Source organism: Apis cerana, linkage group LG1 (genome assembly GCF_029169275.1).
Source record: "Apis cerana isolate GH-2021 linkage group LG1, AcerK_1.0, whole genome shotgun sequence".
In the NCBI taxonomy this organism is placed as follows: Eukaryota; Metazoa; Arthropoda; class Insecta; order Hymenoptera; family Apidae; genus Apis; species Apis cerana.
The window spans coordinates 20,539,114-20,551,259 of record NC_083852.1 but is presented as its reverse complement, the minus strand read 5'-3'; the positions used below and the strand labels follow the sequence as shown (position 1 = coordinate 20,551,259).

Genomic DNA, 12,146 nt, shown 5'->3' with positions numbered 1-12,146 from the left:
CGAGTCATATACAAAGTCATATATAAACCTGTAAATAAATTTTGCATTTAAAAAAATTTTGTACTTAAATTGATATAATTATTTAAAAATAAATGAAGAAAATAGATTGAAATTAGTAACTTTATTGATTTATATATATTTAATTTATATATAATTTATATATAAAATTTATTTTTATAAAATTTTAAATTCTAATTTTTCTATGTATTTTTCCTAAACTATACTTCATTAAATTATGAATTTTATTTGTTATAAGTTGATTTGTTTATTATAAGTGATAAATATTACAACACTCTTTAGCTAAAATATATTGAATGATTTTTCATATTTGCTTTAATTAAATACCTATGTAGTTAAATAATGCAGTTTTATCTTATATATACTTTCTAGTGGATCTATGCAGACATTTTTGCGATCGGATCTGATAAGTCCATTGAAACGTGTGTAGCTGGCTTTAGTTTTATTATATGTAAATTTATGGAAATATATTTTATTTTTAAGAAAATAGATGAAATAGTAATAATTGTTTATAATATATGTTTATTAGGTGCTGTCAATATAACACGTTGTTGTATAACATAGAAAAATCTAGTCATTGAAATATTTATTGGTTATATTAATAAAAAAATAAACATATACAAAAAAAAACTACTAATATAATACATGAATGATAGTTAACTACTTGCATGCGTAAAAATGCATTAAATATACAATAACATAAGTATATTTTTATAACGAATAAAATGTATAAGATCATTTGTTATTAAATCTCATTTGAATTTATCATAAAAAATATTATTATCATCATAAATAATAAAATATTAATATCATTATAAAAAGGTTTGTGTAAACATTTTATATTAATGATCATATTTCTTAATGATATTTCTTCTATGATTATATATAATAAAAATAATTTTAAGCATAAAAATATTAGAAAATAATTTTATATTGTAATATATTTTTTATGTATAATATAGTTCTATATAATATCAATACAATTATGGCAACTGAGATGAAAGATAATTTAATAGGTATACATGAAAAAGAAAATAGTAATCCACGTGCTATATTTTACAAAAAACCTATTAAAAAAGACAATTATAATTTAGATGTGGATAATATTGATACTTCTCAAGAAATAAGACGCCGACGGTTATTACAATTTCAAAAAAAGTATATTTTTAATATGTATTTATGTTATAGTTTATAAAATATATATAAATTATATAAAATATAATAAAAATAAAAATAATAATATATATTATTAGATGTAGAGACATAGCATTTAATGTTGGAAGAGGAATATTGGAAGAAGCATTTAACTCTGAAGAAGATGAATGTGAAGAGGAATTAGAAATTGAGGAAACGAATAAAAAAGGCTATCACTCTTTTAAACGCCAATTTAATCAAACAAAATATTATGCAAATCAATTAATGATGTCTGAATGGATGTTGGAAGTACCTCAAGATCTTTTAGGAAAATGGATTATAGTTCCTTGTCCTCAAGGAAAAAGAACTTTAGTTGTTGCATGTAAAGTATGTTGAAACAAAACAGAAAATATTCTTTCTTTACTATTTTATTTATTTTAGGGTATAACTAAAGCATATAATAAACGAGGTAATCGTCTTGGTAAATTCTATTCTGCACTTCCTGGTGGTAATCCATCTGAACATAGAAGTAGTTGTACCATTGTTGATTGTTTGTGGATAAAACAACAAAAGATATATTATATTTTAGATGTACTTGCATGGTCTAATCAATCATTGATGAATTGTGATGTAAGTATATTTATTTTCAAATTGTACAATAGTATTGTATATATGTTATATATCTTATAATACTGTAAAATTAAAAAAAGATTATTTATTTTATTTAGACTGAATTTAGATTTTTTTGGTTAAAGTCAAAATTACAAGAAATAGAAGAATTACACAAAAGGAATACATATAAAAATAGTTTTCCCATGTTATCTTTACCAAATATCAGTTGTGATACTGATATAAGTTTATCATTAGCAAATCTTCCAAATTTATATCCCTTAGATGGTTTACTATTTTATCATAAAGATGGACAATATACTAAAGGCCGTACTCCACTTGTAACATGGTTAAAACCTTTTATGTTATCGGAAGTACTTGGTGTTTCTGTACCACCACCACTTGACGAACAACCTGATGGGTATATAGATTTTGTACATTACATTCTTAATTGTCGTGCTAAAAAAAGAAAAGAAGAATCAGAAAGTCAAGTGAGTTTATTTATTTTAATTTTGAAAAATAAATATTAGTCAATTTATTACTTATTTATTTTTATTTCTAGATGGATATTGCAGATGAGAATTCCTAAAATTTTACTTTATTTTATTTATATAAACGAACTTCTTAAGGAAGTGAATTATAATTGACATATTGAAGATGTTAATAATACTTATATTTTATGAATGTAACTTTTGTGTTGTACAAATTTACTAATAATAGTATTTGAAATTTAACATTAATATTTTATACAATCTGTGATATTTAAAAAAATTATACCAAATCCAAATAAATTTATAAAACATATGATGATATGAAAATTGCATATACTAATCCAAATTATTATGTTAAAATTAATATTATAATAATTTAACATCAATAATTTAAAATATATTATACAGATTACATCTCAAGATTTAATGTGTGAAACGTATCAAGAGCTTTTTCATTTAAATATAATAAAATACGATTCATAGTATCTGCATTCATTACTTTCATCTGAAAATAAAAAATAATGTATTTTATAAAGAAAAAAAAATGTAAATGTATCTATAGGAATTAACAATACTATTTTTATTTACTTTATTTTCCATAATAGTAAGTGTTGGGAGATGAATTTTATGTAATGTACACAATCCCAATTGTAAACCAGCAAGTTCTAAAATTTGAGAATATAAAACTTCACGGAATTTTTCTATATGTTCTAAATTAAAAGTCATTTCAAGACTCGCTTCATCATTTTGATCTTTTATAATTCTAAAAGAGAATTAATATAGGAATAGAAAACATTTTATTATTTTTATGCATATTACATAACTTTAAATATTTTGAATATTATAAATTATAATATTTCCTACATAATATTTACAAATTTTAAAAGATATAAACACGTACACTGTTAATATTTTTATTAAATCTAAAATTTTAAATTTTATTGTAATTGTATCTGTATCTGGTAGTTCTGGTATTTTATATTCCATATGAATTTCATCTTTGCTTTTTGGTTGTTCTTCTTTAGTTGTTGGAATAATTACAATTGGAATAAGCCATAATAAATCATCTTCATGTGCAGATAATGTGACAATCATACAATCAAACATACGACTTAATATAGTATGAACAATTCCCAAAGTACCTTGTGTACTACGACATAATAGAAGAGGTAATCTTATAGAACTATCAGTTAATGTATTTTTAGTACTTCTCCATGACAGAAATATTCCTTTATATATACATTTCTTTGAACTTTCTTCGTTATTATCTTTTTCAGAATAAACTTCAATCTGTAATTATTTTTCTTGTAAATATAATAAAAATAATATAAATTTATTTTAGTTTGGAATAAAAACAAGAAATTTCAATAACATTTCACAAATAATATCATCAATAAATTTTTATTTTTATTATATTTATTATAGTTTCAAATCGTTTATTATTATTATTATTATTATTATTATTATTATTATTATTATTATTATTATTATTACCTTTATTGGTGGTGGATCCATTGGACTAGGCCTCAATGTTATGTTTTCCATAATACAAAATTCTGTATTATATGTTACATCTTCTTGTGTTAAATTGTTTGCAACTTCTTCTCTTAATTTTTTTGCATATTGTTTTAAACATATTTCATCTTGATAAAAATTAAATAAAGTAGAAACTCCAAAAATAGTCCAAGTTTTATTTAATAATTCTGTAAAATATAAACGTTACAATTTAACAATATTATTAACAATATTACAATTTAATGATATAGAAAATTTATTAAATGTATATTTAATTATAATTATTACATTAAATATATAATTTAAAATAAAAATATATAATTTATTTATAATTCTTATAACAATTATAATTCTTATAATTCTTATAACAATTATATATTTAATATACCTTGTAACGTGTTAATATCTTCAGTTTCTTCTGCTGGAGCAGAACTAATACCTAAACTAAATTGTTGTCTTCCTCTTGTTCGAGGAGTATACATTGTATGAATTGTATGATCACTATTTGATAGCATATTTTCTACATCATTTTCCATCTTATAATAAAATCATGAAATAAATATGTTAAAAAAAAATAAAATTTTAATAAAATCTTTATTTGCTAATTTACAATTATTTGAAAAGATTCAAATTTTGAAATAAAACTTTATATAAAAAACTTTAGTAAGTGCTATGCGCATCTGAGTGCACAGGATATTTAACCCGCGCAAAAGGAACCAATGGAAAAACAGCTTAAAAAGAAAAGATATTCCAAAAAGTATTTAGAATTCTTACGATCATGTTTCCATGGTATAAGTTGTTATCAGAATATCGTATGTAAAAAGATAATAGATTAATTAATTACTATACTTATTCATTTTGTTTCTTAATTTCTTCTTATTAACTTTTTCATTAAATTGTATAATGCCTAAATTTTTAAGATTTTTAGTGTTTTTTATGTGAAAATAATTGTAAAGTTTAACAACAAATTCAATATACATCGAAAAACAAAAATAATATACAATTAAAATCGAAAAGTAAACACTTATTTATCAAAAATTAAAATTAATATTATTACAATTAAAATTTTTAATTGAATGCTATTTATTTTTATTTTGTTTTATATATTTGCAAATTTTAAATTATTTTAAAATAGTTAATTGTTTATTAATGTAACCTTGTTTCTTATAACCTTTCTGAAAACTTTATTAATGTTAAATAATTTTTTATACACATTATGTTTGAATTTTAAAGCTGTATAAGAATTTGTATTCGAATTTGATGTTTATAATATGATATAATTTAATATAATATAATATAATATAATATAATATAACAGAATATAATATAATATAATATAATACAATATAATATAATATAATATAATATAATATAATATAATATAATATAATATAATACAATATAATATAATATAATATAATATAATATAATATAATATAATATAATATAATATAATATAATATAATATATAATATAATATAATATAATATAATATAATATAATATATAATTAATATATAATATAATATACAATTTTTTTTATTATAAAACAATTGAAACACTAATTCTATTCAACTAACTTCAAACTTTAAATTGATATGTACTAAATATTAGTTAAAAGTATATTTAAGTGTTAAATAATTCTCAATAGTTTGATACATTTGTGAAATAAAAATTGCAAATTTCATATGCAATAAGTAATTTATTGTAATATAGTATTACTTACTAGGGAAATTTTATATTACATACAGTTAAAGTAACTATATTTTAATACTTAATAATTTTTATGTTAAATTATCATTATATAATATTAAACATTTTTTAATTTGTAATACATTTTCTTTCTTAATACGAAGAATACTAATATAATATAATAATATTTAATTGATTATTTAAATGAATTAATTTTAAATGTTTATTATTTATTTTTTTATATCGAATTTTATCATATACTGATAGTGTGAGTTGTAAATCTGTTGAGAGAGAGAGAGAGAGAGAGGGGGGGGGACGAAGAATTTATGTATATTTATATATATAAATTAAAAATATGCTATTCAATTATAAAAATTCAGTTTTTATATATGTGACAAAATATATGTAAAATAAGTGTATGTATGTATTCTTATTGGCATTGAAGAATTGAACATCATTGTGTGTGTGCGTGTGTTTATTTCATCTCCCGCGCAAAACCGTTAAGAATTTAATGATATTTATTATTTATTTTTTTTAATTGTAGATAATATTTTAATATTTGAATGTTCACTATTAAAAAATTATGGGGACGATAGAAGTTACATTTCCATTTGGTGGACAACCAGGAAAAATATTGAAATGGAGAGTTCGAATGGATACGATGGTTTCAGCGGGTAGAGTGTTACTTTTATATCAAAATGTTACTTCAGGAACGGAAGATAGTAAAGGACCTGAGAAAAAATATCGAGCTACACGATTTGGCCGTGTTACAAACATTTTAGCAAAAGAAGGAGATGTAGTTCAACCTGGGTATATTCTTAACCTTATATTTATATGATATTTTGATATTTAATATATTGTAATGATATAATATTGAATATATTATTTCTTATGCAAATAATATCAATTAAAAAGATATCGTTTTAATCATTATTTTTATATTTTTATCTTTAAATATATAACTAATTCATATTATAGGCAAGTGATAATGACATTAGAAGGATGTAAACATCCTACTGTAATGAAAGATCTATGTGCAGAATGTGGTGTAGACTTAAGAGTTGAAGGAATTGGTAAAGAAAATGAAAGTACAAAAATATCACAAGCTAGTGTACCAATGGTACATAGTGTACCAGAATTAAAAGTATGTCCAGAATTGGCTGAAAAGATTGGAAAAGAAGATGAACAACGGCTTTTGAGTGACCGTAAATTAGCATTACTTGTAGATCTTGATCAAACAATTGTTCATACAACAAATGATAATGTTCCTCCTAATATGAAGGTAAGTATTTTATTAATAATATGTTAATTAATAATTAATTAATAATTAAAAATTAATTATTAGTTTAATTAAATTAATAATATAAGTATTATTTATATATTTTTTAAGGATGTTTATCATTATCAACTTTATGGACCAAATTCTCCATGGTATCATACTCGTTTAAGGCCTAATACTCGACACTTTCTTTCTGAAATGAGTCGTTTATATGAATTACATATATGTACATTTGGAGCAAGAAATTATGCACATACTGTAGCAGCATTATTGGATAAAGATGGAACTTTATTTTCTCATAGAATACTTTCAAGAGATGAATGTTTTGATCCTGCATCAAAAACAGCTAATCTTAAGTATGATTATAAAATATTTATTTTATGAAAAGAGATTCAATCTTATTAAATAATTTGTTACAGAGCTTTATTTCCATGTGGAGATGATTTAGTATGTATTATAGATGATAGGGAGGATGTATGGCAAGGATGTGGAAATTTAGTTCAAGTTAAACCTTATCACTTCTTTCGTCATACTGGTGATATACATGCACCTCCAGGATTAGAAAAAAATGATATTTCAATTTTACCCGAATTACAAAATATAAATGAGATTTGCACTGATGAAAATGTAGGTGAAACAGATAAAAATGGTGCATCTGAATTAACAAATGAAAGAAATATAGTTGATAATAATTTTAAAAAAGAGATTAAAGAAATTGTTGAAAGTAAAGAAAATGAACGTGAATTTATAGAAAAAAATGATGAAAATACCAAAGATGACATCAAGAATAATGTTAATTCTAATAATGAAAACAAAGATAAAACATCAGAAACAAAACAAAGTTTAATACTATCTGAATCAATACAAGATATTAAAAATGTGGATAAAAATCCTGATGAAAATAATATTTTAGATGAAGATGATGATGATTATTTATTATATTTAGAAGATATTCTTCGTAGAATTCATACTGAATTTTATGCTACTATAGAAAAAGAAGGTGGACGGAAATCATTAAGAGACATTATTCCACGAGTAAGAGCTCAAGTGTTAAAAGGAGTACATTTAACTTTTAGTGGATTAATACCTACTCATCAAAAACTTCATCAAAGTCGAGCTTATAAAGTTGCCAGAGCATTTGGAGCAGAAGTAGCACAAGTAATATTTTTTTTTTTTTTTTATTTTTCTTTCTATTTTATATCTTATATCTTCATTTTAATGTATTATTATATCGTAGGATTTATCAGAAAAAACTACTCATCTAGTTGCTATAAGACCTGGCACAGCAAAGGCTAATACAGCAAAAAAAAATCCGAATATAAAAATTGTAAATCCAGATTGGCTTTGGACTTGTGCAGAACGTTGGGAACATGTTGATGAGCGTTTATTTCCACTTACTACGAAAGTATATAAATATTAAATAAATATAAGTGATAATAAAATATGATAATAAAATATGACAATAAAATGATTAATTTTAATGAAAATAACAAAAATGATAAATTATAAATTTAATTTTAATTACTTGTATAATGAATAATTATATTTTTGCAGGCACGTGCATCTAGAATTCCGCCTCCACATTGTAGTAGTCCAGAACGTATAGAAGAACCAGAAAAAAATATACAAGACAATTTTGCTGATAGTATTAATCCTTTAATGTCATTCACGCCTGAAGAAATAGAAATTATGGATAAAGAAGTTGAAGAAGATATGGATGATCAAGAATTAGATGCACCAATTTTTGATACAGAGGATTTAGATGATGAAGAAGCATGTGGTAAAAAAACTTTTCACAGAAGTTCTGATTCTGATGATTCTACAAATCATGATCGTATGTTTAATTTATATATTTTATTTTATATGATATTTATATGATAAAATATTAATATATAAGGATATTAAATTAAATTTTAATTATTAATTAAAAAATTAATAACAAGAAAATATTGAAATTAAAAATTATTTTGTTTTATTTGTATATTTAATGACTATAAATATTTCTCAAATTATAAGATATAAAAAAAATTTTGAACAAATCAAAAGTGCAAAAATTTTTTTTTAAATTAAATGTTATTTTATTATATATAAGTAGAAATTTATATAAAAAAAATTTTTTTTGGTTATTATTTGAATTTTTTAATAGGAAGCAATATAAATGAACCAATAAGAAAGAAAAAGAAATTTTCTAATGAAAGTTCAGAAGAAGATCATTCATCAAGTGACAAAGATGATACATTAGATGATGAAGATGATGATCCTGTAACACGTTTTAGAAGAGGAGAAAGTTTACCTGATGATTTAGATTTAGGTGATAATTCACAAGATTCAGTTGAAGATTTGGAAATAATGGATAATGAAGATGAACGAGAATGGAATGAAATGGGAGCAGCACTTGAAAGAGAATTCCTTTCTGAGTAATTCATTAACAAATTGCTATTTTGTTTTTATGAATTAATTTTCATATTATTTGTAAATTTTGAATCGATTGTTGTCAATTTTTAAAATGTTTGTAGAATTCTGATTCATGTAGTTTGCAATTTTATAAAAAATTTAAAACAATGTTTTTAACAAAAAAAAATATAAAAGAATTATTTTGTATTTAATTATTAAATTTAAAATATATGCATAGAATAGAAATATAAATAAAGTTAATATTATTTCTATTAAATCATTTATAATAGTTTTATTAATTGTAAAAAAATTTTGATTGTATGTTAATATGTATAAATAATGAATACGTAAAATGTTTAATTTTTATTTACAAATTTTGTCTGAAAAAATTAAGTTAAATAAATTAAACATTTTTTTTCAGAAATGATATTAATTTGAATAAAATAAATATGTTATTTTCAGTATATTATTATTTATTAATATTTAAATATACATTTGTCAGATATTATGGATTTATAGCATATGGATCAAAATCTTTTGGATCATCGCTATATTTCATATATGTCTTTTTACTTGTAAAATCTCGTTTATTTTCCATGCTTCCTCTTTTTGGTAGTTCATCATATTTATACTTGGATTTTAATTCTCCAAAGAGTTTAGTATCATCTTCTATATCATCCCTAGTTATATTAAATATAAAATTATAATTTCAAATAAATCATTTTAAATCATTTTAAATGATTGCAAAAATAAAAAATACATACTATATCTATACTACATTATAGTAATATTATATATAAAATAAAGAGTATATAATGTACCTATATTTTCCAGCAACAACTTTTTTACCAGTAATAGGATCTGTAATATCTCCTAGAGGATAAATAACTTCAATAACCTATGGTGAATGATAATTGAAATTATAAATATAAAATATTGTGATATTCCAAATTTAATTTTTATAATATACATACTTTATGAGTGATGATTCGTGTTAATTTTTTTGGTAAATTTTGTATTAAAACTGTATCACCTGTTTTACAAAGTTTTTCGGGATCATGAGCATAAACAAATTCATATTTGTTAAAATACTGAAATATAATAAATGAATACATAACCTCAACTAAGCATTTATGAGAATATTTTAGGTTTACGTACCATTAAAAGATGGTTATCTAATTCTAAATGACGTACTCGTATTTTAGCAGCATTTTGTTTAGAAGAAGGTACACATACTCCCAATAGATAGGTAAAAATTTGTTTTGTTGCAGTATTTTTTGCCATCACTTTGTATACTACTATACTACATGTAATCTAATCGGTATATGTAATCTATATGTAATATGTATTCTACTAATTATAAAATAATTATTTCATGATTCATGAAAAAATAATCTAATTAATTTATATATTTATTTATATATTTTATAATATATTTTTTTAGTCACTTTATTAATTCTTATGTTTTAATAAATTCGCATTTATATTTTTATCATTTTTTAAAATTATTATATATTGAATCTATAACAGAATATTTTTTTCTTATATGTATCATATAATATTTTTTAAAATTATTATAAATTTATAGAAGAATATAGTTTTGAAAAATAACATTGTTATAAAACATTGTTATAAAATTTTTTGTAAAAAAAGAAATATACTTAATATTTATATATCTTGAGCAATAGATAGACAATATTATCAGCATCAGCATCCAAGAATACTCTAGGGGTCCATGAGCTTTAATAATAATTAATCTCCAACTACTAACAGCGTAACTCTAGTTTTCGATAATGGTGCACTCAATTACGCGCTTCCTTAATTAATAACATCGTAGGTACTGAATATAATTCGAACGAGGAAAGAATAAATAAGAAGATGAACATATTGCATTTAATTTTATTATATTGTTTAATTGATTCTTTATTTATTTTTTATTCTTTTTTTATGAAATTTGATATTATTGTTGTAATTACTTGACATTTTTTTTTTAATCAATTTGTGTAGAATTATTCTGTGAAAAATAATTTGATGTACTCTAAAAAAACAGTATTTTATAAAAATTAATTAAAAATATAACGAGTAAATTAAAAATATTATGGAAATATATATATTTATAGTGCATAATTAAAAAATTTTTTTAAATATAAAATATTAAAATGGAAGAAATTTAACATATTAATATTAAAGTATAACATAATATTTTAATAAATTTAATATTCTTTATAATTTACATTTCTAACATTCTTTTAAATTTTATTCTTTTTGCTAATAACATCTATATAATTTTTCATATGAATTTATAGAAATATTTTTTATAAAACGCGAGTGTGATAAAGAATAAAAAAAATAATATATTTATAATTGTTTCCTGATTTATGAATTCTAAAAAGAAAAATAAGATCTCTATCTATTCTTTTAGATATCTCATTTTGAAACTTTGGCATCTACATATAGTACTGCAAGTTCTGCATATAAAATCACCATAATACTGTAATCAAAATAATGGAGGCATTTATATATTGTATATATATTTCTTGTATTTTTAATTTTATTTATCATCATCAAAAATGCATTAAATATATATACTTGGAGTGACAATATTTCAATTTTGAATTCTATTTTTTTAAAAAAAATTTCTGAAAATATTGTTTACTTTTGACGTGATAACTTTGAATAATGGAGTCTTCTTCCTTAGCAAAACATAAAGAGATTTCATATAATATAGATGATCATCATAAGATTTAATGATGATGCACATGAAACAAAATATCATGAAACATTATACTATTTTTTTGGTTCATCTAATTGATAGTTTTATCTATGTATAAACTTTCTTTTCACTATCTTTTCTCTTCTTCTTTTCTCTCGTAAACATAATTACTGCTCCTTGAAATTTATTTTTATTATATATAATAGCTTTTTGATACAAAGTTCAATGCATCGAAGTGCATCGTTTAGTTATTGCAGTGAATTGATTTCTAAAAGACTGACTATGTTAGCCTAATGCACATC

The 12,146-nt window shown here is 21.3% G+C and overlaps 4 protein-coding genes across 15 annotated transcripts; 2 read left to right on the top strand and 2 right to left on the bottom strand.

The window, feature by feature from the left end:
* Positions 1-26: 26 nt before the first annotated feature.
* On the top strand, positions 27-2,565 carry LOC108003206 (snurportin-1). 4 transcript variants are annotated; one of them, XM_062070866.1, is made up of 7 exons: positions 27-440; positions 548-840; positions 981-1,176; positions 1,272-1,539; positions 1,594-1,782; positions 1,881-2,252; positions 2,324-2,565. In XM_062070866.1, exons 3-7 carry the CDS (start codon positions 1,004-1,006, stop codon positions 2,348-2,350), a joined length of 1,029 nt encoding a protein of 342 aa, XP_061926850.1. In that variant the 5' UTR covers positions 27-440; positions 548-840; positions 981-1,003; the 3' UTR covers positions 2,351-2,565. The 4 variants fall into 4 exon arrangements, with proteins under 4 accessions (XP_061926850.1, XP_061926851.1, XP_028525216.1 ...); XM_062070867.1 differs by having other exon boundaries at positions 108-469; XM_028669415.2 differs by having other exon boundaries at positions 405-840.
* LOC108003207 (uncharacterized) lies at positions 1,565-4,670 on the bottom strand. The gene is made up of 7 exons (XM_028669416.2): positions 4,542-4,670; positions 4,156-4,303; positions 3,747-3,955; positions 3,154-3,542; positions 2,841-3,015; positions 2,304-2,757; positions 1,565-2,220 (listed from the first exon to the last, which is right to left on the bottom strand). The coding sequence occupies exons 1-6, from the start codon at positions 4,545-4,547 to the stop codon at positions 2,662-2,664; spliced, it is 1,023 nt and encodes a 340-aa protein (XP_028525217.2). The 5' UTR covers positions 4,548-4,670; the 3' UTR covers positions 1,565-2,220; positions 2,304-2,661.
* Positions 4,434-9,325, top strand: LOC108003204 (RNA polymerase II subunit A C-terminal domain phosphatase). 8 transcript variants are annotated; one of them, XM_017065335.3, is made up of 8 exons: positions 4,434-4,579; positions 6,003-6,268; positions 6,437-6,740; positions 6,849-7,093; positions 7,157-7,895; positions 7,975-8,142; positions 8,292-8,571; positions 8,884-9,325. In XM_017065335.3, exons 2-8 carry the CDS (start codon positions 6,042-6,044, stop codon positions 9,156-9,158), a joined length of 2,238 nt encoding a protein of 745 aa, XP_016920824.2. In that variant the 5' UTR covers positions 4,434-4,579; positions 6,003-6,041; the 3' UTR covers positions 9,159-9,325. The 8 variants fall into 8 exon arrangements, with proteins under 8 accessions (XP_016920824.2, XP_061926838.1, XP_061926839.1 ...); XM_062070854.1 differs by lacking the exon at positions 4,434-4,579 and adding an exon at positions 4,646-4,783; XM_062070855.1 differs by lacking the exon at positions 4,434-4,579 and adding an exon at positions 5,407-5,522.
* Positions 9,326-9,586: 261 nt separating this feature from the next.
* Positions 9,587-10,952, bottom strand: LOC108003199 (small ribosomal subunit protein uS17m). Of its 2 annotated transcripts, none has more exons than XM_062070879.1 (5): positions 10,793-10,952; positions 10,290-10,652; positions 10,106-10,222; positions 9,953-10,029; positions 9,587-9,811 (listed from the first exon to the last, which is right to left on the bottom strand). In XM_062070879.1, exons 2-5 carry the CDS (start codon positions 10,413-10,415, stop codon positions 9,637-9,639), a joined length of 495 nt encoding a protein of 164 aa, XP_061926863.1. In that variant the 5' UTR covers positions 10,416-10,652; positions 10,793-10,952; the 3' UTR covers positions 9,587-9,636. The 2 variants fall into 2 exon arrangements, with proteins under 2 accessions (XP_061926863.1, XP_016920817.1); XM_017065328.3 differs by having other exon boundaries at positions 10,290-10,463; positions 10,793-10,930.
* Between the last annotated feature and the right edge of the window lie 1,194 nt (positions 10,953-12,146).

Bases quoted from the DNA above. Each gene is read 5' to 3' on its own strand.
- LOC108003206 (XM_028669414.2), top strand. From the start codon at position 968: ATGTATAATATAGTTCTATATAATATCAATACAATTATGGCAACTGAG. The intron at 1,540-1,593 runs GTATGTTGAAAC...TATTTATTTTAG, and splicing joins CTTTAGTTGTTGCATGTAAA to GGTATAACTAAAGCATATAA. The intron at 1,783-1,880 runs GTAAGTATATTT...TATTTTATTTAG, and splicing joins AATCATTGATGAATTGTGAT to ACTGAATTTAGATTTTTTTG.
- LOC108003207 (XM_028669416.2), bottom strand. The intron at 3,016-3,153 runs GTACGTGTTTAT...ATTCTCTTTTAG, and splicing joins TTAATAAAAATATTAACAGT to AATTATAAAAGATCAAAATG. The intron at 2,758-2,840 runs GTAAATAAAAAT...TTTTATTTTCAG, and splicing joins TTACTATTATGGAAAATAAA to ATGAAAGTAATGAATGCAGA.
- LOC108003204 (XM_017065335.3), top strand. From the start codon at position 6,042: ATGGGGACGATAGAAGTTACATTTCCATTTGGTGGACAACCAGGAAAA. The intron at 6,269-6,436 runs GTATATTCTTAA...TTCATATTATAG, and splicing joins GGAGATGTAGTTCAACCTGG to GCAAGTGATAATGACATTAG. The intron at 8,143-8,291 runs GTATATAAATAT...ATATTTTTGCAG, and splicing joins TATTTCCACTTACTACGAAA to GCACGTGCATCTAGAATTCC.
- LOC108003199 (XM_062070879.1), bottom strand. From the start codon at position 10,415: ATGGCAAAAAATACTGCAACAAAACAAATTTTTACCTATCTATTGGGA. The intron at 10,223-10,289 runs GTACGTAAACCT...ATTATATTTCAG, and splicing joins TAGATAACCATCTTTTAATG to TATTTTAACAAATATGAATT. The intron at 9,812-9,952 runs GTACATTATATA...TAATATAACTAG, and splicing joins GTTGTTGCTGGAAAATATAG to GGATGATATAGAAGATGATA.